At 40.2% G+C, this 26,405-nt stretch overlaps 1 protein-coding gene across 1 annotated transcript; it reads left to right on the forward strand.

Annotated features, from left to right (window-relative positions):
- The first annotated feature begins 3,299 nt into the window (after window positions 1–3,299).
- Window positions 3,300–25,949, forward strand: LOC131558091 (ADP-ribosylation factor-like protein 8B). The gene is made up of 7 exons (XM_058805687.1): window positions 3,300–3,562; window positions 8,064–8,144; window positions 16,581–16,654; window positions 17,063–17,156; window positions 19,601–19,668; window positions 22,933–23,003; window positions 25,710–25,949. Exons 1-7 carry the CDS (start codon window positions 3,374–3,376, stop codon window positions 25,757–25,759), a joined length of 627 nt encoding a protein of 208 aa, XP_058661670.1. The 5' UTR covers window positions 3,300–3,373; the 3' UTR covers window positions 25,760–25,949.
- The last annotated feature ends 456 nt before the right edge of the window (window positions 25,950–26,405 follow it).

A 26,405-nucleotide genomic window follows, 5' to 3' on the forward strand; every position in this document is an offset into this window, starting at 1 on the left:
ACTAAATGTGGCACTTAGTGCTATGGTCTAGTTTACAAAGTGGTGATCACTCAAAGGTTGGACTTGATGATCTTGGACGTCTTTTTAAATCATAATCATTCTATGATCTTCAGCTGTTTAGTGAATTTTCATGCATTTTAGTGAATGCATGCTTAAAATACAGATAACGGGGTTCAATCTCTTTGGTAGTGCTTCGAACTACAAATCTGAGTCTCAAATACCTCGTTTCTCCCCGAATGTGAAAGATCTGGATATGCAGTGTATGTTGAAGTCATTTTGCTGACCATGTGTTTATTGCACCCCCACCATTGTTACCTGAAATGTAGGATAAACTTTTATAAATTTTTATAGCACAAATAAGTCTCTGAAAGGAGTAAGCAGCTTTGCTATCCCTTCAGAGCACTTGGAAGACTCAAGTGAGTGCTGCATGGTCCCATAACACTGTTAAAATGGTCCTGCAGTGTGTAAAACTCACTAGAAAAGACAGAAAAGTGAAATACTGTCATAGACACATTTTATGAAAAATCCTTTCATTAGGATTTTTTATCCTGAGAAGCTGAGAGGCCTTTAAGCTCAGAGGCTTGAAATGAAATGTAAACATTTGGACTGCTTGGACTGTCTGGTCAGTCACAAAATTTTATTATCACTCCATTTCTTCCCTTTCAAGCCTTCTGATGAAATCCTTTCTTCTATTCTTTTAGTATAGTTTTATTTATCCTTTTGTTTTAATATAATATATATCATAAAATAATAAATCAGCCTTCTGAAACATGGAGTCAAGATTCTCATCTCTTCCCTCTTCCTGGGACCCCTGTGAACACCACCACAAAATATTTCCTAGAAGATTAAGTGGCTTGTCTGTCTACAGCCACACAGGATAACAGGATAGCTTTTAGCTATGAAAACAAATGTCCTCTGAGCTGCTAATTGTAGCAAGGCAGCAATATGTTTATCTACAATACTCTATCACCAAAGAGTCTGTAAAATTAAGAATGCATTTTATAATCATGCAGTTTTGCAAAAGATATAACAGATTTTAGAACAATATAACAGAACTTTAAACTTGGAGAATCCCCTGAGACACTATAAAAGACTTCAGTCATTGTACAAGTGAATTAATGTTTTGGAATTTATCTGTGCATCTTCTGCCAGCCTATTATGAAGATATGCCTGAAATGTATTTTTTCAGAATGTTATTATATTTACAATGTATTGCTAAGTAAACACCAAGCACTATCTATTTTTTAAGTAAACTTCCAGCACTATGAGACTCAAGCACTACTCAAAAATTTAATATTTCTTGCAAAAATAGGGAATGCTCAATTTTATGTGAGTTGTCTCCCACGCCATAATCAGAACCACTTCATTCCCAGAAATCACTCTCACAAATGGATTGTCTTTATTTTACACATCACCAGATGAGGGGAGATGGGGGAAATTCTTATATTTATCAGTTTTAAGGCAGCCAGAAACATTTCACCTATTCACCCAAAATTCAGTAACTGCTTTGGCCAAAACAAGTTTTTAAAAATTGCAAGACACATAGCAGAAAAATGAAAGTTTAGTGATTTGCCTGTGAATTATTTCCCAGTCCTTTTACACATCCAACCAGAATAAATCACTTCACCAACTTTCCACTCATTTCCCCAGTGATTTCCCCATTTAGTTGTAGCATAAATTGTAAACTGGCCAAAACATTTGTGACTGCTGCTGAGGATGCACCTATGTCTGGAGCAGCCATCTGGCTGCTGCTCAGAGACAAGTAAACCAGCAGAGTTCTGCTACACTCTCCCTCTGTACAGGATCTGACCTGGTTCCTGTGACTCTGCCCCCAATTTTCAAGCAACTTCAAGAGCTGTATCATACTTTGAAACTGTCGAAGACATGATCACTGTCACAGTTTTAAGAGTGGCATTCAAAATTCTGACTCCAACCATAATACCAATGCTAGGCAACAGCATTAGGAGAAATGGACTACCTGAAGCCAGAACAAAACCTGATGCTACTGGGAAAGAAAAAAAAAAAAAAAAAGAAGTGCCCTCTGTTGAAAGCAATCAGATTTAAGAGAAGCTATGAAAAATTATTCTCCAACATTACCATTGGGTGGCAGGGCCAGCTCCAGTGCCGAATTTAATTTTGGAAATGTGCAATTAAATTTACAAGAGTAATAACTCAGTACTTTAAGAATTACACTACTAGCAGTTTTGACTGTATCTAAAACCAAGGCATGAAAAACCATGAAGTTTTTCACCTCTACAGCTAGCCCACAACCAACTGCTCTTGGGAGCTTCATGCTTTTGTGGTCCAATTGATATAATCAGTGAAGTTTTGTCACCAACTGCATCCTCCAGATTGCTGAATTATGTCTCTAAAAAGACCAAGAAAACCAAATTTCAAAATGCTTTGATGATTGTGCCATGTTTCAACAGAAAAGGTATCACAGTAAAGGTGTATGCGCCTTTATAGCTGTATGAATGTCCTTCATCGCCCAATACCACCAGCACTGTGACCTTTCCAGAGCACCACATTTCAGTTCCAAGTTCTGAGACTGGCAGATGGATGCAGAAGTGTTAGCCCTGTGGGTATGGGAAAAACAAGCCTTTCTCTAATGCTCTATGGCAAGACTACACTGAACGTCACTTATTCGGTGCAGGCAGATTCTTGGTAAAGTGGCATGTTCTCATCATTGATCACTATACAAAACCAACCATCACAAGCATCTCTTGAGCCAAGGATCATACTATGGGTGTTTTTCCAAAAATTATCACAGGAAAAATCAAATAAAACCATGGTAGGTCCTGGATCTGAAAGCCTGTCACTCCACAATGAAGAATTCAGGCAGAGTTTTCTGGGAACGGTGGAGGTCCTAGCCTAGGGGTGCGAGAACTGCCACCACCAGACGTGATGGACCTACAAAAGCGATGCTGTCACGCAGCCCAAGCCCAGCAACTTTCGTAAGGCCTCGGCCCCCCTTCGCTGGGTGGGGGATGCTGTAAAGCCCGCCCATGGCAGCAGGACTGTGCCGGGCCGTGCCATCCTTCCACACCACCCCAGGGACCAGCTGTTCCCGCACAGGATACCCGCGGTTTCCCAACCCGCCCCGCAGCTGCATCCCCTCGCTGGGCGCTCAGGGCTGCCCGACCCCGGCCAGCCCCAGCCGCTCGGAGGGCGCTGCCGCCGCTCCCCGCCCGGCTCGGCCCAGCCCAGCCCCTCCCCTGTCTGCAGCGGGTGGCGGCGGGAGAAGGGCGGCGGCGCCGTCACGTGAGGCCCTGCCTGGCGCTCGGCTCCCCGCGCAGCCCCGCCGCTGCCGCCGCCGCCGCCCCGGCCTAGCCCGAGCCTCGCCTCAGCTCGCCTCGGCTCCTCCGGCGCTGCCATGCCCAGCAGCGAAGCGGTGCCGCTGGGGCTGGGCGCCTGCCGCAGGTCGGGGGCGCTGGGCGGGATGCTGTCGCTGGTGGCGCGGCTGCTGGAGTGGCTGCGCTCGCTGTTCTGGAAGGAGGAGATGGAGCTCACGCTGGTGGGGCTGCAGTACTCGGGCAAGACCACGCTGCTCACCGTGCTGGCGGTACGCGGCCCCCGGCCCGGGGCAGGGCGGTGCGGTGCGGAGCGGTGCCCACCGGCGGGGCAGGGCCGCGGGGCGCGGCGGGCGCGGCCGCCCGGCGGGGCTGGAGGGGCCGCCCGCCCGCCCGGGGCCGCCGCCCCGCGGCCTTCCCCCGGCAACAAGTGCGGGCTTTGCTGCTGCGGTGGTGCCACCGCCTGCTGTGAGGGCCCGCGGCGATGCGGTGGGATGCGGAGGGAGGGAGGAAGGAAGGAAGGGGGGCCCGGCGGGAGAGAGCATGAAGCAGCTTTTGCATCGTTGCCACCTCGAGAATTTCACAGCAGGATGCTAAGGTGTGTGTGAAAGTGTTTTCAGAGGGAGGAGGAAGATGTCTTCTGGGTCTGGCTGCAAAGTGTGCCCATCTCGGAGCAGATTCGTGGGCATGGGCTCTTGCCGTGGTTCAGGTTGGCTTTCCATATCCAGTGTATCCCAGAATAATACGCTGTGCATCCCTCAAGGCCGCGACTTTTCCCTTACTGAATTCTTTCCTCCCAGCAGTTGCAGCAATACTGATGCCTCCCACAAATCCTCCATAGCTCTTCCCCAGCATTCAAGCCTGATTCCAGCATTCTGTTCCCCCTGTGGTGATGGCCTTGCAGCCTCACTAATGCTGACACCTACCATGACATTTTCTCTTTTACCATGCTGAAATACATTTCTCCTCTTCGTTTGCTGTGCCCTCCAAACTGCATTTGAGTCCAGATTTGCTTTCCATCAGAGGATGGAAATAGATAAATACATATATAAATATATGTAAATATGTTATATTTGCTTACTATTAATCATGAAGCTTACTGAAGCTTTTCTGCAAGGTGGTATCTCTTATTAGGTGTATCGCAGCTTCAGCTGCTAGAAGATGAAAATTTCTAGATGTTCTTCAGTCCTTATTGTGAAAAGCTAAAAACTGAACTGGGAGGTGTATGGGTTAAAGTCAGAGAGATTGAGGCAATGGAAACCTGAGTATGATATTTGGTACTTGCTTTTGTATATGATTATGGAATAAGGGAAAAATAAGACAGTATGCATTAGTGTGAATGAAGAAGTGGAGAGAAAAAGGAATGGCAGGTGTCCCGTGAAAGTATGCTTTGGGTGACATCAGCAATCAATGGAATACACCTGTAGCTGGTATTTTAGTTGGTTTGTCAGGCACTCAGGTAATCTTGCTGAGGTAGGCCTTGGTGCATTTTATGCCCATTGGAAGTGTTCATTTCCCAAGGGAGGGCCTTGCTGAGGAATGGGGAAAAGGCATGACAGATTACATTGCTTCTTGGGTTGTTTTCATGAACAGAGCAGAGAAGAGCACAGCAGCTCAGAGACCTCAGTAGTGTGTGGTGGCAGAATTTCTGTGTGTAACTGTTTGTCCACTCCCTGGACCAATGGAATCCCATGGTGTTTGGGATGTTATCTTCAACACCAGAGCACTCCTGTTACTGCAGATCTGATTTTCCCTGCAAATGTTATTTCTTAAGAGTGTTCTACAAGGCATTCGTGTCTTGTGACTTAGGGAGGGTTACACATTGCAGGTTTTATAGATTTTGGATCTTCCAGTCTGGAGATGAAGTGCCATGATAATCATCAAAGAAAAGTAGTTGGAGATTTTTGAAAAAAAAAAAATTAGGACAAGGCTAACTAATATTATACATAATAACAGTATATTTAATAACAATAAAATAATATTCATATTAGAATATTAATAATAATTTTCTGTTGAATACCGTTGATATGTGAAGGGCAAACAGATTTGGAACTCTGGTATGTTTCTGAATACATATCTAGAGTGTGACAATGACAATAGCTGTTGCAGTGGGTCGAGAAAAAACATTGGAAATTACAATTTTTTTCACTTTGCAAGAGCACTCAGAGATCCTGTCATGCTAAGACTGAATATACACCCTTTGAGTCAGTCTCTACTCTTCAGAGTTAGAGCCATATTTAGTCCTTAGTTACCAATGGAAACCTTGGATAAAGTCACTGCCTTGTACTGTGGATGTGCATTGATGTAATGGAGTAGAATCTGGTCCATGGTTATTGATATGGTAGGGGGTAATGACACTGTTCCTTATCAGTTCAATATTCAGAAACTTTCAGAGGACATTACATTGTAGCATCAGTGATTTTTCATTTGTGTCAGGAGGTAATCTGTTTTTTATTGAAATATGACAATAAATTTTTTTGCACTTCATGTTCACAAAAATAGGCAATTTTAGGTCACGTAACCTTCCTTTGCAAGCACAGTAGTACAGACTTTGTGGTGGTCAAGTCATTACAACAGAGTAAATAGCTCTTGGACTAACATGAGCAAATAATTGAACTTGTTCCTTTCTTTTCTTCACTGTGTGGGAAAATGAAAAACTGTAGAGATAATACTTTCTTTGTATCTGATTCCATTCAACCAGAATGGGGAATTTTTAGAGCAAAAGACTGAAGACCAATCCAGAACATGTTAATTCTTTACATTCTATCCCCAATACTGGAGGAGTTATGGTGGTTTGTTTTTTTTCTATTTATTTTTTGTCTTCCAGTTTAGTGTATTACATGTGATGTATAATTTGCTGACTAAAGTAGAATTCTGACTTACAGCCTCCTGAGTTAACTCAGGTTTTCCAGGCATTCCTGTCCTTGAGTAATGATGCTACATTTTCAGTGTTTATGTGTTCATATGTGTTTATACATCAGTCCTCCACAAATACAGGTGCTACATATTTTTTAAAAATCATATAATTATAGAATCATTAAGATTGGAAAAGAACTACAAACATCATCAAGTCCAACATTTGACCAAACACCACCCTGTCAACTAAGCCATAGCACAAAGTGCCACATCCAGTCCATTCTTGACTGCTTCCAGGGATGGTGACTCCACCATTTTCCTGGGCAGACCAGTACCTGGTACACAAGAGGGTTTACTGGTTGGCTTTGTCATACTGCATCCATCTAAAAACTTCTGTCAGTGCTGGGTATGTGTATCTGTATAAAACTGCATGGGCTTTTATTTTCACTTTTTTTTTGCCTACTGCTGTTGACAAGTTACTGATGCAGGGAAGAAAAAGACAAAGGATGATGAAGATGTATAGTAGAGAATTTAGAAGATGATTCCCATAAGTAAGGTTGAACAAACAAGTAGAAGTTGTTTCTTTCCTGAAGGATCTAACTCTAAAATCTTGTGAGACAATCATGTAACTGTCAAGAGTTATACAACTTTTAAAGCCCCAGATTAAAAATTGTTAACCTTTAATTGTAAATGCAAACTGGAGGCAGAGTGTATTCTCACTCCACAAACAGGAAAGAGAAAAGTTTCAGAAATTGTACAGATCCCAGGAATAGCCCTGGAGGGGTAGACTGAGAGACACATTCCTGTTCCAGTGCACCTTCAAGCTCTGATCCTCCATTTCTCAGAGGAGAGGCAACTGGTGGAACACGACTGCATCCTGCCTTGTCCATATACCCCTATATTCCTACAGAAAAAAACAAAACCAAAAACAACTGACAACCCAGGGCACAAGGGTTGATAGGTAAATATGGGCTGATAGATGTGGGAGGGCAGTGGCAGGCCCAGAAGGTGCTGCTTTCCTTGCTGGATGATTGGAAAACCAGGTTCAGAGAGCACCTGGGCCTCTGTATGGACATCCGTAAGGTATTGCCTGTTACTGTATCCTGTCCAGGAGACACAATAGCTTGTTAATGATTCATTTTCAAAAGGAAGAATGAGTGATGAGCTTCTTACTCAGATCTGAGTTCTGTCTTAATCCTCCAAAGGTGTCTTTTGTAGTGTGTAGAAGTCTGTAAGATTCCCATTGGTTTGATGAGAAGTGTCTCTGTTGTGGGAATATTTCTCCCAAGTGGGGCAGGAGGCAGCATTTTTGTGCTGAGGGTTTATGTTTGGGGTTTATGGTCCACTGAGTTAGCACCTTGTACTTTTCTATATTAATGGCATTCTCTTAGCTCTGCAGCAGGATTCCTCTGCTGTCACCTATGCAGAGGGAACAAGTCTGCACATAGTGCTCTCTGCATGGGTAGTTCTTCACTGTTTTTATATTTGGAGTTAAACTACTGGTAACAGTAGTGAGAAACTACAGGAAAAATCATGGTGTGGCCAGTTGTATAATATTTTATCGTATTGGGTGATGGACTAGGTGACCTTTGAAGGTTTCTTTCAACTGAAATCATCCTACAGTTCTGTATTTTGGCTGTGCTGCCAAAGGATCAGATGAAGAATTAGCTGAAGTCTCGTGGTTTCTGGGGTGATCTTTCTTGCTGAAGAGAATAAAAGATCATTTAAAGGGACTGAAATGAACAGTCTTCCATGATGTGACAATGCAGTAATTGAAGTGCTGGCCAGTGCTCTTGCTGAAAATGAATGTGATAATCTACAATATTGTAAAATAACATTTTTTAGATTGCAAATGAGAACCTTTCTTGTACGTATCAACTGTTTTATAATAAATATAATTTTGTTTTTATATTCCAGTCGGGGCAGTTCACAGAAGATATGATTCCTACAGTAGGCTTCAATATGAGAAAAATAACAAAAGGCAATGTTACCATAAAGGTAGGTGTGCATGTTTGAATTGATACAGAGTGAATAAATAATAGAGTAATTTTAACTGGAAATATGAAAGACAGGAAATTTCTTTTAAGGTTATAGGGTCCCTTATCTATTTTTCTAGCTCCAGACTAACTTTATTTAAAGCAATAGTAATCTATTTCTCTGTTATATTAATCTGTGTGATTTCATTGTATTCCATGCCTGGCAGAAGCTTTGTTGTACTTTTTTGATTCAGGAAGGTCATAAAATGTGGAGATACTGAGGTAACTGAGTTGACTCCTGAGGGTGTATCTATCTTCTCTCTTCCCCTTCCCCCCTCCTCCCAGCTGTAAGTGGAATCTGGAGTGGCTTGACCCTTAACTTAGGTATCTCAGTGGAGAGTGTGGTTTAGCTCACATGCTAGCTATGCTGAAGTAGGACATCTAGCTGAAATCATTTATCAGAGAACCGTCTCTGACAGCTATAGAGACACATAGGCATCAAAATAAAGATAAATCACTCCAGTAGCATTAAGGTGCTGTCTGTTGTTTGATTAGTCTTAATGAAATTCACAACTTCTAGCTAAAATTAGATTAAGGGAATCTGGATTTTTGTCTTTACCTTGATTTTTCCCTCCTTTTCCATAATATGTAAGTTCTTTTCACCCTCAGTTCCTCTGGTCTGGCATGAGTCCTTAACTACTGATCAAATTCCAGAGGTGCCACAGTCAATAAAAAAGTTACTGCATTCAGACATAGTTGATAAATAATCCACAGGAATAGGAATTTCCTCTGTTTTTTTTTCTTTTGCACAGAAGCAATGAGGCCATGATTGATAGAGAGAAAACATAAAGCATAGGTGGAGGATTGTACCAATGCTGCTGCAGAATTGTCAGATGTAGAAGAAAACAGAAAAGTTGTGGATGGTTCATTAAACTAGGCAAAAATCTTTTACTAGTAAGCAGTTATCAAGATAAAGTATTTTTTGAGGCAGGATAGTTCAAGAAGGAACTGACTAATAGTTTATACCAGAGTTGTCTGAGCAAATGATATTGCAAGATTAAGTTGTGCAGAGAGGGTGTGGGTGAGTTTCTGTGGAACTGTGCCTTGTTTTATTCTTTGATCTCAAAAGTAATTTTATATATAGTTGCTATAATAGAATTTTTAAGAATAAGGAGATAATGCTAACATAATTAATATGTTTAATAATTTCAAAAACCATATTTAATTTGGAAGCCAGTCTGCCTAGGACAATATCTTGACTCATTCTCACAGTGTCTCTGCTACAACAGCATTCAGTGCAAGAAAGAGGTGTAGGGAATATAACTCTTAGGCATAGATGCTTATTTCTTTTAGAGTCTGTCAGGATAAACTATTTGTATGTCACTATTCCTGTATCTAGGTCAGACTCTTACAGGTTATTGCTAGATAAGGTTTCCCAAATTATTTTACTTAGAGAAAAATGACATAATCTTTTGGTAAGTTGATGACTCAAGAATGATGAGGCAGTGCCTCTTGCTAGAATCCTTTTATGAGCTATGCAGCCCAGTAACAAGAATTCACAGTAAAATTTTCTTTAGCCTTTTTATCCCAACAAAACAGGTAACCCTTCTCATAGAAATACTATGATATTCAACTGTCAGCTATTAAAATTAATGGATAAATTATTATTTTACTAAACCCATGAAGTTCTGTAAACATGACAGGAATGATGTTTTTGCTAAGCAAAGACTTGACATTGTGTCTGACCTTTTTTGAAGGTTTCATGGGACACTGCAAAACAGAATCAATTAAACTTACTATAAAGTTCAGGCTGAGAAGTCAGCTAGGTCAAAAAGTCATCAAGTGAAAAATTGGCATTCTAGAAGTATTAAGATTGATCACTTTTGGAAAAGTAAGTTGCAAACCCAGCAATTAGGTGATACTAATCCTTTATCTGTTATTTGCTCTACCTTGGGGTAGGCCACTAAGAAGGGAGTACTATGCTAGGGCAGTGTCACTGCCTGGTTTCTTTACTTCAGTTCCATCTGCAGATTCCACACAATTCCATAAGGCAGAAAGAACTGAAACCCATGGTCTTCTTTTCTGTCTTCTAATTTTGGCAGTCATTTCCAAAAGCTGGTAGATTTACTCTTATTTTTAGTATCTAATCTAAATATGTAAAAGTATGGTCACTGGGGTGTGTGTGTGTATGAGTATTTATCTGAACCATGCTAAAAGAAAAATGCTGATTATTTACTTGAGCCAAAACATTTCATAGGAAAATGCCAGTTTCAGATGTTCTTGAATTGAAGCTAAACCTGTTTAGAAATGTAAGGCTGTCAGCTTTAACCATGAATTGTCAAATTTTGACTTACCAATATGTTTAATAAGCTGTCACCTATTACTTCCAAGAAGAGAAGGCAATAAAGGAAGGATTTTAACACACGTTGTTTGAAATCTAAGCAGGGAACTTTATATTTTGAGGTTGTGGTTGAGGTACTGAAGTACAGAATGATTTCTAGCATCAAAGCATTTTATGTACTACAATGTAGGGATCTGCTAAAATGTTCTATTGAAGTTCATTACAAAACTGATGGCTATATGTTTTTTTTTCCCTGAGAAAAATATCTGACTGAATTGCTTTGGGATTTTAATTCCAAACAAGTTTTGCTGTTGGTGAGTGATTTGATTTTGATGATTTTTCTGGATCTGCTTGGTATTAGCAGTCCTTTTACTTAGGTGAGATTTACGGTTCAACAAGCTAGAAAGCAATTTAGAAAAATTAATTTAGCAAGCCAAGTTTTAAGAACCTCAGAAGACTTGAATTATGAACTCCTGTTTAAAGTGATTGGGAATCTCCAGCCAAGCGACCTTTGGTTATTGCAGTGATGGTTTAGAACAGTCTCAGTTAAAAGGAAATAGAGCACCACAGACGTGTATGCACAGATAATGCCACAGATTCATTTCTCTTGCTCTTGCATTGGTTTTCCTTAAAATGGCAGGGCCAGGCAGATTCTGCACTTCGTGGCCATAGTGATCCGGAGGGAGTGGAGAGCAGGTGCTCAGGGCCCTGGAGCTGCGGGCTGGGCTGTGGTCACCCCGGCTGTCGCCGCTAGGTGCCGGTGTCCCTCCACACACCCTGCGCAGCCCGGCTGCGGGAGAGCCCGGCTGAGCTTCCTGCTGCTGCACTTCGCTCCGATGAGGCAGGGAGGCAGGAGAAGGATACCAGCTCTGTGCATTCCTCTGCCAGCTTCCTTTGTTGCAGCTCTCCTGCTCTGGACAGTAGTGTTTTCAGGTCTCTTTGCATCCTCGTAGAAGCAGAATCCTCCTGCTTCGTAATGCTTCCTCCTGCTAGTTAGGATTTCTTACCTGTCATATTGTCATTTCAAATACAAGCTTATGTGTGTACTCTGAGTGTAGCTCCAGCAGTGTTTCAGCACATACTGGCTATTCTGTATGAGTTGGATCACTCTGAAGAAGCTGTGCTGTGTCTGGCCTGATTTCAAGTCAAAGCAGTTATTTCTGTAAAAAAAGCATTTTTGCTGGATCTCCCAGTGTTTAACGATAGTTGTCTGTAAGGAAGAACTGTACTGGTGGTTCAGAAGGGCTGTGATCCACAGCAGGAAGCCCAGTTACTGGTGCTAAATCCCAGGGGTTGTTCAGTGTGTTCATTAGTGACCTGGGCGGTGGGACAGGGTGCACCTTCCACAAGTTTGCTGGTAGTACAGAGCTGGGAGGAGTGGCTGGTGCAGCGGAGGGTTCTGCTGCCATCCAGAAGGACCTTGACAGGCGAGAGAAATAGACTGGTAGGACCCTTAGGAAGTTATAGAAGTACAAGGACTTTGCTTTTGTGTCCTGTTGATCCTTCTAGCGTTGTGTTTTGTGTCTTATAAAATGGCAAATAGCCCCTGATCACTTAGAAATACTCTCTCCCATTAAAATGCCTCAGTGCTTGTTGTCAAGAGTTGAAGATACTTTGTGAACATTTTTTCTTGCAATTCTATTTTCAGTTCTTCGGTGGAAATATTAAATTATGAACATTGAAACGTGCATATAGTTTTTTTCTTTTATTTGACCTGATTAACATGCCTAAATGATGTGTTTAAAAGTTGGACTTTATCACCAGGGAGGAGGGAGAACAGAGTTCTTTAAAGGGCCAAGACTGATTTCAAAGAACATACTGTTCTGAGAAATACTGCCTGCAGAAAATGTAACCACATCGCACATTTTTTTGACTCTTAAGGGCAACTATGAAGGCATTTCCATTATATAGGATAATAATTTGTAAGTATTCTAAAGTTGTAAGATATTCTAACTTCCATATTAAGTTGCATGGCTGGTAGGTACTACAGGTCAGGCTGTGTAGGTTTGTATATACAGGGCAATTTATTAAAAAAATTAGGGTTATTAGGTTTTTTATTCTTCTGTTTATTAGACAAAAAAAAAAAGGATATTTTTGGTTGAAGATTCCAGTCTAGAATAGGTGATGGTTTAGGATTTGTCCTTCATGAGCTTGGACAGGTGGAAAGTAACCCAGCCTGAGCCAGTTGTCTGAACTTGCTAGGGAGCAGTGGGTGCTTCACCAGGTAGCTAAGGTGGGTGAAACAAACAGAAAAATTTCCTGCTGTTGGTGCCCTTTGAGCACTTCAGTAGCCAAAGAGAAATTTTGGTCACCTGGATTAAATGCCTAAATTTTAGGTGATTGAAGTTGTCCCATGCTTTGCAGTTGCTGCCTGTTACACGCTGAGCTGGCTCTGAGTGCAATGACTGCTGTGTGTGTGTGAGCTCATTGGTCACATCTTAGGCTTCTCTGTGCACATTGTGGTGGTGGATGTTACTGGTGCTGCCTTATTCTCTCCAAATACTCCTCTCTGCTTAACAAATTCCTCACCTGTTTGTTTGGGTTAGGTTTTATGGCTGGTACTTTCTGCATACTTCCAAGAGGAAAGATACATTTCCAAGTTCAAATATTTGCAGTGTTGGATTCATCTTGCAGGTTGAGATGTCTGCATGTAAACAGCTATATGTCTGCAGTGAGGCTTAAGCTCTTTTAGTAATAGTCAGAGGAGCTGTCATCAGTGCTGTCAAGCCTAGAGCATAATTCTGTCATCCTAAACAAGATGTTGTATCTGATCAGCTGAAAGGCTGTCTAGACTTTGCTGACTACTGTGAGATTGTAGGTACTGAGCCCACACGCTGGCATCAAGATGGAAATTTGTCATTGTAATCTCTGTCCACAAGAAATCTCCTACCCAGCATATCTGAAAAAAGCCATGTAACATGACATCTAGAAAATGCTTTTCCTGCAACTTTCTCATGAACCATCAAGCCTTCCCACAATATGAGCTAATTTGAAGAAACACAGCTAGAGTGTTAATGAACCTTCCTGTAACTGAAAGCTTTCAAAAATCTTTGAACCTATTCATGTGCATTTTTGCTCAACTGCCATGATAGAGCTCTGTGCAAAAGAAAAGGATCTGCTCCTTAAACACAGCTAATAGCTAGAGTCTTAAGATGGAGCCTTAGATCCTCCTGAAAAATTGGAAAGAGATAAATCCAAAGTTTCCTCTTTCAGAAGAATTCAATGTATCTCAGGTAAGTACATGGTAAACAGTGGTTCCATCCTGGTGATCTAGTTTACAGATTAAAACATTGCACTAAATAACAATACTGTAGACCTGCAAGTACCATAAGAATTACTACGCTACAGAAGTAGATAGAAATGAATAAAACAGATTAAAATGCAGTACCAACAAGATATGTGCCTTTGAGTTTGAGCCTGAGCAACAAATCCTTGAGATTTTAATCTCCTGTGAGGCAATGGTACTGTGTATCAAAAGAAACTTTCTCTCAATTTGGTCATACTGTAATCTTTGCTGATTCTTAAAATCACAATTTTATCAATTGGGGTAAAATTATCTTTAAATTTTAAGAAACTTTTATTCCTGACAGGCCAGTAAAAGCCATGGGAGGATTTGAAGACCAGCCTCTTTTAAAAAACAACCAAAGTAAACTTCTTTTTATAGCTAGCTGTACGTTCAAGTTTAGTCTCTTGCCTATTCATACCCAGAACATACTTTTTACCTGTGTATTAAATGCTGGGATGCAAAAATCGTTGGGATACAAAACATGTAAGGCTCGTGTAAGAAAACTTCTTAACACTAAGACCTCTCCCCTTTCCTTCCTGGGGACCTCTTGTATTCTCGCAGTTCTGTCTGTTCAGTCATGTACTATGAAAATGGTTGGTGCAGCAATTTGTGTTTTGAATTAAGTAGTTAACTCTTTCATTGGCTATTCAATATAATAAAGAGTATTAGAAAGTTACTATTAAAAACATTTTGATTTCAAAGGGAAAGAAGTAATGTTTTTTTTTTAATTTAATGCATTTATTTTTTTTCATGTATCACATACTTATTGCTATGTTGATGTAAATTTGGTTCTAAAGCTCTGTTAATAACACCTAGTCTATATTGTGTCCTTCATGTTGTACTTTAATGAATAGCTGTAAGCCTGATTAGGGAAACTGACTGGAAATGACTTATCTTTCCATTGTTTCAAGGTGACTTTTTCTCCTAATGAGAGTAATCTTGTTCTGCAGTGCAGTTTAATACTGCAAGATATATATCAAGCAAGGACAAACCCAGGATTTTTTATCTTGTATTATTTATTTTGTGATTAGTCCATGCTGCATCATCTTGTAGATTTTCATGGCTATCAGAATTCCAAAAATCTATTCTGACTACTAGCCTGCCCTATCATCTTTCCCTTTTCTTTTTCCTCTGGTCTACCAAGAAAATAATTTAGTTTCTTTTTCAAGACATGCAGATGTGCACCAGATGGCTTTGGATTGTTTCAAGGTCTTGATGAGTTATTGGAGTAATTAGTGTTGGTGTAAGTTTTGTCACCTAACCATAATGCTGAATACTCATTACGTTCAAGCTTTTAAAGTATAAAGGTTTATTTTACTGAGACCTTTGATACAGTGCTTCAAATGTCAGTACAGATATTAATTGATACCCACTTCATGGTCAGAAGCTCTTTCATGTGTAAAATTTTTTGATCTTATTCAGGGAATCCCAAAGCACTCTACATTTAGGTGATACAGTAATTTTATGTTGGAAGGACTGTTAAGATATCAATCAGAGAATGATTTTTACTGGTGAATTGGAAATACTTCTTTCTAAAATATGAATATAAGATATTGAAAATTATATAGAAATTGATACATAAAAATTATTTACAGGCTGTGAAAAAATAGTGGACATTCATTGAAAAAGGCCTTACCCCATGGGTCTGTGAAGCCTTGCTCTTTTGTGAAAAGTTTTGTTGCCACAGAAGGCTTAATTTAGATTTATAGTGTAAATGTGAGGACAACTCTTTAAAAAATTTGTTTCTGTATATATTACTTCCAAATTCAGTTGCTTCTGTAATATATATGTCTCCTAGATCTGGTATACAGTGTATATTGTTTTGACAGCTAAATCTGCTTAAAATAAGAAATAATTCTCTTTGTCCTTGGCAGAGGAACAAATCCATTACTTTTATTTTTCAGTGTTCATCACTGTCTTAATCTGTGTGTCACTTGTAACAGGACTGTCTTTGTATCGTATAGCCCTGACCTGCATGATGTATATATGTTACCTGGTACTTTGATCTGAGAAACAGTTTTGAAACAACATTCTGTCATCCACCAAAAATACCAATTAGTAAAGGAAAATACGTAACTCCTGTACAGAAAAATAGTGTGTTAATGTTTTAACAAATTTAGGAATTCCATGGGGTTGCTGGGCACTAATAGCGTGTGTAAGTATTTATAGGATTTGAGCTTTTGTGGTAGGATAAGCAGAATTTGAGCTTGCTTTTTTCAAGAAACATTGCTTAATCACTTCAGGCCTACCTATACTACTGTTTCCTTTCTGGATCTGATTAATTAATCCATGTGTCTGTTAAAGCACATCTGTTGAACCAGTGGGAGAACTGTGGAGGTATTGGAACTCCTTGGAGTGGGGGGCATTATCCCTTTTGTGGATTAAGTCTGCTCTCTGACCAACTCTTTGTTTATTTACTATCTGTCTTTAGCCTGTTGAAAATCTGATACCTTCTTAACTCAGGTCTCTCTAGCCACATTAAATATTAACCTGCATAACTGTTTCATACAATGATGATACTCTTTTTGGTTTTGAGACTGTGCATTTGCAATAATTCACTTCAGTATCTGAGTAAGACTTTTCTTTTAGTGAGTGGGAAAGAGTAACATTCTCCAAAAAACATTTGGAGCTTTTAGTGTCACAGGCCTGAAATACTCTGTGAATGTGCATGTCCCCCTCCATTAGCTAGAAGGGACCAAGAAGACATTTTAATAAAATTTTGCAATTGGCAATGCAATCTGCATGCTGCATGTAAGACTTAATTTATTCTGTTGGGTTAGGGCTATGTAGTTAAAAAGTGTTTTGAGGCTGGAGTGTTTGTCCTTTTTCAGGTGTGGGACATTGGAGGACAGCCAAGGTTTCGAAGCATGTGGGAGCGTTACTGCAGAGGAGTCAATGCAGTTGTGTAAGTTTTCTTTTGTATGTCCATAGAAAATGTACTTTGTAATATATATTACTGTAAAATTAGGTATTACATTATATTCCACATAAAGAAAATTGATTTTTTTTTCTGTTGACCTCTATCACATAAGAAGACCCAATACAATAAAAGTAGTGTGTTTTGCACATGTAGCAACCCGGACATGTAAGTAATTGCATATTCCAAGCCATTTTTCCCCCACAGGCTATATTTAACAGCCTAAATCTGTTATCTTCCTATATCAATATCTTCCTATATCAGTAAATGCGGGGCTTATATAACTTTGGATTTTTCTTATGCTCTTGTCAATATCAACGCGTTTGTCACATTTCAAATGTTTTAATACAAATTTCTGCAGGTAGTGGTCAATGCCATAACTATTCTTTGTTGTAGTTACATGGTGGATGCAGCAGACTTAGAAAAAGTAGAAGCTTCAAAGAATGAGCTTCACAGCTTGATAGATAAGCCACAATTGCATGGAATTCCAGTAAGTATTTTCATTATTATTCTTATCTGAATGTTGACAGTGTGGCCTAAATCCTCCTGAGTTGGTTTCTCTGGTCTGTTAAAAATACTGGGTTATATATGATGCAGCCTTGATACATTGAGCACTCTTAGAAAAATGATTGTGGTTTTTTTTCATAGTACGCAGCAACTTAAGAGTGCTGCTTTGTGTTAGTACAATTTCTTGTCTAAAGGTCAGGACAGATTTCGAAAAATTGTGTTTTCACATGTGGCATTATCAGACAGTAATGACTTCCAGTCAGTCCCTGGGTGGCTGGATTTCAGCAGTGACCCAGGTATGTTTCTGGCAGTTATCTTTTGGCATGTGAGATCCATATTTCTGCAGGTTGTCAGACAGTAACATCAACTAGTGTCCTCTGCCTCCAGAGATTGTAAAGGAGCTTTTTTTATTTGTCCTGACTTTTTCTTGACTTAGTATTTCAAACTAAATTGTGTGGAAAAAATGCAAATATGCGCCTGTTCTCCAGTTGGAAGTGTCAAAGATTAGTGTATTCAGCTGAAATTCTAATGAGGAATATGAAGGTGGAGACTAATGTTGTTTATTTAAATGTAATCTTTACATTTAGGAATTAGGAATCCATCAGGTTGTCATTGGTCTTTATGTTGACATCACCAAACAAGAGTTCATACCTTGATTATAAGAAAGAAAACAGTCCTACATACAAATGAGGAAGAAATAACTCACAACTTGATGGCTCTTCCTTGGCTCCTTTTTTGTGAGCAGTAATTTGGACACTAGGCCACTACAAGTAGTCAGAGTTACCTGAGGGTGAGTGGACAGTGTAAGGACTTAAAGAATGCACTTGAAGTGTGTCAAAACATTGTCAAAAGCCACAGAAGGAACTTCCCACAAGATAAGCCACCACAGCAAGAACATGAGATAAGCACAGACGCCACAGCAGGCAGAAACTAATTCCAGGCCTAATGGAGCTGAATGTTTAATTAGTATCTGAACATGCTGCCTGTGTGGATGTTGCCACCATGGCAAACTGTGGGAAAGGAAGTGTTTGTGCACATGCCATTGGTTATGGGAATAGCATCTACATCCCATGGAAACCCGGGACTTGGTCTGTATGAAAATGGTGCCTCCAGCATGCAGTCAGTCTCCCTCTCTCTCTCCCTCCTATGCTCCCACTATTCTCAAAGGAGGGTTTTTCAAGTGATTTTAGTGATTTACCATCTTTTTTATAAGGTTTCCTACTTTTGTTGTGATTTTATATGTTAATTATCTGTTGAAAAAATCTGCAGAAATAGGCAGTTATGCTGCTCATGGGGAGTGACATTGCCTGTCCTTTGCACTCTCTTTGCATGCTCTTTTGCTTCTCACTTTTCCTTACTAAAATGATTGGTCTCTCATATCTTCAGTAGTATTTAATTAAGTTCCTTGCCTCTTATATGTTATAATATCACATTCCAAATGCCCAGCCTGACCCACACAGTAATTTCCAAGGTGCAGTGATGTATTTTTTACTTACTTTTATTTCATATGTAGTAATTAGTATTGAACTTCCTTCAATGTATTGTGCTGATGATTTGCCACTATAGATTTTAGAGCAGCTTTATTAATCTAGACTCTAAATTACTGCAAGTAATGAGTTTAATATGTTCCAGATTCATGAGATATAATGGGACAGTCTTAGAATTGTAGCACATCTGGAAAACAATAATGCAATCATAACTAGAAAAACCTTCCATTGCTTACTTTATCTTAGAATGTGCTCAACCCATTTATCTGACCTTCATTTATACTTGAGACCTTAAATAGGAACTCTGAAGTTCCAGCATCTATTGGGTAAATTTTCTGCATTTCATGGACTTAATTCCTAATGGCTGCCTTTCAGATTTCTACCATGGATGCTCAAATTGGACAGAGAGGTGGCTGGTGCTCAGGTGATAGATGGTTTGTAGGCTGAGCTGTTCAGTGCATCAGTGTTAAGAAACAAGGGAGAAAAAAGTTGGGAGAGAATTTTGTCTGGGTCTTTAGGACCAGCCTCTGCTGCTGGGGCCCTACTTTTGATTAACATCAGTCTGGTCCTCTGAATTGAATATCCTTTGGTGGCTTGAGTGTACCTGATGCATGCTGGCTTCCAAATTTCTTTGCATTTAATCTGATACCATCTTGTAATGCCACCCAGAATGGAGAGATTCACTTTCTGAGGAGACTTTTGATACTAACACACCGAGAAAAAATTTGATCCAGTTTTCAGAGGGTATACATCCAGCATCTGGTCCTGACTAGCAGCAGGATTTCCATGATGTTCCCACAGTCATTGATCATTTTGAATATGTCCTCTCTTACATTCTAAATAGCTGCAAGATCCAGAATAATGCCAACAAAAAGTTACAGACAAAAAATGAAATTTCATTGCTCCTGGATTTAATAGGCATATGAATTCTTTCTTTCAGGTGTTAGTTCTTGGAAATAAACGAGACCTCCCAGGTGCACTGGATGAGAAGCAGTTAATTGAGAAATTGTAAGTAGCTGGCTTTTGTGAAAAGCTGAGACACTGTGAAGTTTGATTTGTAAGTCAAAATTATTGGTAGTCTATGACAATAACTGGCTATAAAAGATGCTATTTTGCATGCTCAGATATTCCACTCTGAGCTCTGCTGGCACCTGATGTAGTGATCTAGGCTGATAACTGACCACAGTAGATTTGAATCTCTCTTGATTGTTGTTTGATAGTGTGAAGTTATTTCAGATAATCCTGTTTTCCCATCACTGAGGGAAGAATAGGGATAGGGATACTGAAAGGGTCATTTTGACTTCTTTCAATACAATGCCTGAATGGTGTTAGAACAGAGCCATGTCAATCTAGTGTTGGTAAATTTAAGCAAGTCAGGTATTTTTACCAAATATCCAAAGCATAACTTAGGGATTACTGAAAGTAACAAATTGATGCATAGTAAATGTAATTATAAAGAAAATATACTCTTTTGTAAAAATGACCAGTATAGTACTAATTTTGTAAAATTGGATTCCCAAGTCACATAGTTTTAATTAGTGTGAAAGTGAAGTTTTGCTATAGTAAGGGTGGTCCAAAGACTGGACTACTAAACTGGGGCTCACAGACAGGCTGAGGTTGGAAGGAACCTTGAAGTCATCTACCTGCTCAAGCAGAGACTTTTTCCCCTTGGAGCTGATTGCTCTGGACCATGTCCAGACAGCTTTTGAACATCTCCAAGGATGGAGACTTAGCAGCCTCTCTGGGCAGCCTTTTCTAGTGCTTGGTCACTCTCAGAGCTAAAAAGTGTTTCTGTATGTTGAGAGAGAGCTTCCTGTGTTTCAATTCACAGCCATTGCCTCTTGTCCCATCACTGGGCTCCATCTTCTTTACAGGCTCCCTTCAGAGTTTTGTACACACTAATAAAAAGTTCCCTAAGCCTTTCCTTCTCTAGTCTAAACATTCCCAGCTCTTCAGCTCTTCTTAGTATGTGAGTTACTTATTAGTTTAGTTGTCCTTTATTGGGCCCTATTCCATAGATTCATGTCCCTCTTGTGCTGATGGTCCACAGCTGGTCAGGTACAGCCTTACTGGTGCTGAGTAAAAGGGAGAGATCACCTCCCTTCAGCCTGCTGGCAGTCCTAGTGCACCCCAGAATACCATCGGCATTTTTACCACACTGCTTGGTCGTGTTCAACCTGGTGACCTGCCAAGACTCCCAGGTCCTTTCCTGCAAAGCTGCTTCTCCAGACAGTTGGCATCTGACCTGTTCTGGTGCCTGGGGTCGTTTCTCCCCAGGTGCAGGACTTTGCACTTCCCTTTTTTGACCTGCATGAGGTCCCCTGCCCGCTCTTTTCTCCAGCTTGTGAGGTCCCTCTGGGTGGCAGCATGACCCTCTGGTGTATCAGCCACTCCTCCCAGTTACCTGTCATCACCAAATTTGTGCTTTGCCCCATCATTTGCAACAAATGAAGATTTAGAACAGGATTGGACCAGTATTGTCCTGGTGTACACTGGTAGTCACTGGGTTCCAGCTTGCCTTTGTGCCACTGATCACCCAGTGTCCAGCCAGTCCTCAGTCCACCTCACCGTCTGTGCATCCAACCCATACCTCCTCACCTTGTCTGTGGGGATGTTATGGAAGGCACTGTCAAAGCCTTAATCAAGTCAAGGTGCACAATATCTGTTGCTTTCTGTCAGCTACCAAACTGTAGATTTCATTGTAGAAGGTTTTTGAGTTGGTCAAGCATGATTGCCCTTGTGTAAATCCATGCTGACTACTCCTGGTCACCTTCTTGTCTGTCACATGCCTGGGAATAGTTTCTAGGATTAGTTGCATCATCACCTTCCCAGAATCAAGGTGGGGCTGATTGTCATGTACTTCCCCAGGTCCTCCTTCATCTGAAGAGTGACATTTGCCTTCCTCTGCTCTTAGGCGCCTCTCCCAGGTGACATGGTTGTTCAAAGTGCCTCACAGTGACGTCAGCCAGTTCCTTTATCACTTGCAGGTGCTTCCCACCAGGGCTGATGGACTTCTCCATGTCAAGTCTGCTTATTTATTCCCTGGTTAGATAATTTTCCATCAGGGGTACAAGTTGTTTGCTCTTACTCGTGATCTCTGGGGTTTCTGAAGGCCAATCTTGCTAGCAAAGGCAGCGTTTTCATGTCCTGTGTAACCAGGTCCTCTGTCTCATTGAGCAGTGGGTGCACATTTTCTCCTGTCTTCCACTTGTCACTTTCTAGTTTTCTTTGACATCCCTCATGAGATCCAGCTTCAGCTGGGCTTTGGCTGACCTGCTGGTGTCTCTGCATTCTTGGACAGTGTTTCTGTATTCCTCCCAGGTTACCTGTCTCTGCTCCGACCTTCTCTATGCTTCCTTTTAATTACTATGTTTATGAATTTACTGTTCATCCACTTAATGTCTTTTGGCTTTTTTTCCAGGCTAGTTGGGATAGGTTATTCTTAAATTTGGAGAGAAGCTTTGGATATTAGCTAGCTTTCTTTAGTCCTCCTTTGCTACAGGGCCTAACTACATGGAACTTTCCCAAGCAGATCCCTGAAGAGGCTGGGTCTGCTCTCCTGAAGTCCAGGGAGGTCCCTGTTTAGTTCTCTTCTTTGCTGCTCTTGTATGGTCTTCAGACTTCTCAGTACCTTCAGTTCCCACCTGTTCAGGAAAATTTTTTGTGCATGTCTGTGTCACTTGTGTGAGGATAAATGAATGAAAAAATAAGAAATTGTTCAGAAGCTCTGAGGGAGGTTGGAGAATTCCCAGAAAGAAGTTGATTAAGAATCAGTTTCTTTCTAAATACAGAGGCATCCTTTCAGTAGGAGTCAGATGTGATATATTAAGTATCATATAGTAAACGTCCAGAAGATAAATGGTGTGATCATTTGAGCACTGATATTTTATTATGATTTATTGGAGGAAAAAAACCCTCTGAATTCTTAGTGAAAGGTCAGTGTTAAGACATGGGTAATACTTGGTTGCATAACAAGATATAAAAATAACAAAATCTTATTTTTAGCTTATGGATTTCTGTGGTTTTATTTCTCACTATTACACTGACCTAATGTGAAATTCAAATTTTTATGAAATTACTTTATAAACTTTTAATCCTTATAGTTTAAGAAATGCATGGTATTCTGTGTGCAGTGGCATATTTTAAGAATTTAACATCTGAGAATAGAATTGAACCCACTGAGTAAAAAGCAGAAAACATATAATTTAATGGAAATTTCTATTCTCAGTGTTTATGGGGTTATAACAGTACTTATCATTTTTGTTTCTGTAGAAACCTTTCAGCTATTCAAGACAGAGAAATCTGTTGCTATTCTATTTCCTGTAAAGAGAAGGATAACATAGGTAAGCTTCTTCTAGTATCATCAGTGTATACTTTGGAATTTGGATCAGATCAGGTTTGAACATCTACCTCCACTATACTATTGAAGATCTCAGTAGATCTCAATTTACATTGAAAGGTATTCTGCAATTATTGTATGCCACTGTATTTGTTTCAACATAGAATTATGTTTAATTAAGAAAAACCTTGTTGAAATATTTAGTTCCATGAGAAGTTAATTTGACAGGGACCATGGAAAAGTGTATTTAAAGCCTGGAGTAATTGATTCCTTTACAAGAAATTTGTGTTACTTTTGAAGATACAGTAGCTATGTATAAAGGTCTTCCAGTTATTAGGTGATCCTAAAAAAACTGTTGGTGATTTACTCCACACATGGTTTTATTTGGTAAGCAGGTTTTATGAGCATGTAGCTGTTCCTGAAACTGAGGGATGGGTGCTTTTTCCAAGTGGAAATGCACTGAGTGTATCCTGTAGTCAGTGAAGATCTATCTCCCTGTCTTCCATCTGCCTTTGCTTTTCGCCTTTTCCTCTCTCTCCTGTCTTCCACTTTCCTGTCCCTTTCCTCTGTCATTTTCTCCCATTCCCTTCCCTCCACAGCGCAGGAGGAAGGGATGAAGCACAGGCTGAGCTAGCAGCAGCAGCAATTGGCTGGGGCTGTGCTAGCTCTGTGCCACCCTTCTCTGCATGCTGCTGAAACAAGTGGTGCTGGATGGGATGGGATCCAGCCCGGCTAGATATTTATAGCTGCTATGTGAGGAAACCAGACTTGATAGAAGAGCTGGGCAGCTCTGTAGGGCTCAGCTGAGTGAGGAACAGTGAGAGTGGGAATGGGAAGAAAGCCACTTCCTCTCAGCTGCAGGGGAAATTTCCATCCTCCACAGAGAGAACCAGGTAGTGGAGATGGTGAGGAGACTGTACCGTGGCACATGGACTTCAGTGAGCTGGAGGAGAGTTCAGCTGTGTGCAGAGATGGGTTAGGCAGTGAGGGCTTCTCCTGCAAATGGTGTAGATGACTTGGGTATGTTAGTTGGAAGGAAACCAGACACATGTTTGCTGCAGCTTGGGGTGCAGCTGTTATCTCTGAGTGAGGGAGATTCACAGAAGGTGGTGCTGCAGTGGGGAAGATTAGACTTCAGGAGATAAGGACTGTAGAACACAACACAGGATAATCTCAGTAGTTGAAAGGCAGTGAATGTGATCAAGGTTTTTGAAATGCTGTGCTTGATCCTCATCAAATTGGCAAGGCTGCAGTGGAGGTTCTTAAAAGTGGGATTGTGACTGGAAAGTAGTAAAACCAGCTTAATTTCTGAAAGACTAATGGAGTAAATAGATTTTGATCCTAGTCTGTTTATCTGGATGCCCTGGAGGAGAAAAGCATGCAACAAAAAGCATCCTAAAATTTGCATGAAAGAATGATCATTAATGCAGGAACAGTATAGATCCCTTACTTGTGGAAGTTCTGGGAGTAGTGATGAAAAAATCCTAACTGAGACTTGGCCAGGTATCTTCCAGTGTAATACTGTGCCTAGAAAGACTAGCCAGGTTCTTGAATATTTGCAAAAGCAAAATAAAGAATGGGAGCACACTGCGTATACCATTTCGGACTGTGGGCATTGTTGGAGCACCATATGCCATACTTTGAGGAAGACCTTGAGAAAAGAGGTTGGGTGAGAAGCTAGGGAGACCAAAGGGCTCAGTTTATAAAGAAAGACTGTTATGTTAGCTTATTAAAGTGATGAAACTACTAGTCTGTTAAGGAGGAGACTGGCAGCTGTCTTCTTCCTCTGTGTTCTTGGCTCATGCCAGCGCAGTTGAATGAGATATGATACTGGTTTTGCAGTGTGAACTGCAGCCTAGCTCACTGGTCTCATCAGCAGCTGTAGGTGTAAGGCTGTTACTGTGTCCTGAGAGACTGTGGAAGATAATTATATAGTTATTAGCTTTGATATAAGTGCAGTGGGTCGCCTTTTTCTGCAGTCTCAGAGCCTAAGCTGGTCTGCAAGGATATTCATGGAGTGCTGTCTTGAACTTAAGACAAATATGGCAACAAATTTCAATTTGAGGGCTAGAGCTGCTGCTGCCCCTGACATCCTTCCTGCCTTCCTGACAGATGTTACTGCCTTGAGGCAAAAAAATCTAATCTGCTCATGAATCAGTTTGTGAACTGCTGCAGCTTTCAGCTCAATGCCTTGGATTGCATCAGGAGGGGTGCCAATTTCAGCTATCAAATTTTAGTCCAATGTTGCATGTCTTTCAGAGACCTTGGACTCCTACAACCTACCTAAATAGCTTCTTAATATATTGTCAGATGTTTGCCCTTCTCGTTCCTTCTGTTTGTGTATTTGCCTTTGTTCTCACTCAGCATTTCATTCTAGTCTGGATTTTACAGTTTGTTTTATGCTCATCTTGAATCTTTGCTTTTTCAAGAGTTCCTTATCTATCTGTGGCTTAGAGAACTTGATGTCAGTCATTGTATTTCAAAAATACAAAATGCACATGATTTAAAAACGTACAAAAATAACCAGAAAAGGGCCACCCGGAGGTTGATGTTCTGAACTTCAATCATGTGGGAATGAGAACCTGTGGGTTTCTGGCTTTTGTTTGGTTGGGGATTTTGTATTTGTATTAACCTGCTGGTGTTCTGTTGTGCTTCTACAGTCTGCAAACAGGCTGTTGAGTTTTTCATTTTGTTTCATCTATCCTGGCAGACATAACATTACAATGGCTTATTCAGCACTCCAAATCAAGAAACTGTTGAAGAAACTTTTGCTGAAGATAACTCTTCCCCAATCACTTTGACTCCTATCACCTATACACACTGAAAAGATAAGGAATGCAACTGTCTACTACCAGGACTCACTGTGGTCATATTTGTTAACAGAAGTAATCTGACTTGTAACTTGTCTGTCTGGTTTCATTCTTTTTGTTTTTTTTTTTTTTTTTTTTTTTGAATCCAGATATTTGTCTGCCTAGTTAAACTCCTGAACGCCTTAATACAAGACTGGAAGAAATCAATAATTTTTTGAGCTGAAATGTTTTGAGTTTATGCATGCAAATTGTCAAATACATGGTACTTTTTTTCTAATTTGAAACTGAATAAATTGTGCAGTGGAAACAAATGACTGGTTTGTTTGAATGTTGCATATAATTATTCACACAGGATTTCTTCCCTCTAACACATGGAGTTAAGTACATTCAATCAATTAAATCAATTAATCAATTAAAACTATAATTAAGAGCTTCTTATTTGAACAAAATGCTGATATTCAGAACACTTTCACATACTCTAGAGAAAAGTTGTTTACTCTAGAGAAAAGAAGTTATGTATCTGTAGTTACTTAGTTTTTCCAGTCACTAATGTGAATTATTCATATGAATATTCTTTTGGAATTGAAAAATAAAAT

Source organism: Ammospiza caudacuta, chromosome 5 (genome assembly GCF_027887145.1).
Source record: "Ammospiza caudacuta isolate bAmmCau1 chromosome 5, bAmmCau1.pri, whole genome shotgun sequence".
In the NCBI taxonomy this organism is placed as follows: domain Eukaryota; kingdom Metazoa; phylum Chordata; class Aves; order Passeriformes; family Passerellidae; genus Ammospiza; species Ammospiza caudacuta.

What these genes read in the sequence shown, in the direction of transcription:
- LOC131558091 (XM_058805687.1), top strand. Translation starts at nt 3,374, where the DNA reads ATGCCCAGCAGCGAAGCGGTGCCGCTGGGGCTGGGCGCCTGCCGCAGG. An exon ending in AGAGGAGTCAATGCAGTTGT is followed by an intron (nt 16,655 to 17,062) that starts GTAAGTTTTCTT and finishes TCTTTGTTGTAG; the next exon opens with TTACATGGTGGATGCAGCAG. An exon ending in CACAATTGCATGGAATTCCA is followed by an intron (nt 17,157 to 19,600) that starts GTAAGTATTTTC and finishes TCTTTCTTTCAG; the next exon opens with GTGTTAGTTCTTGGAAATAA.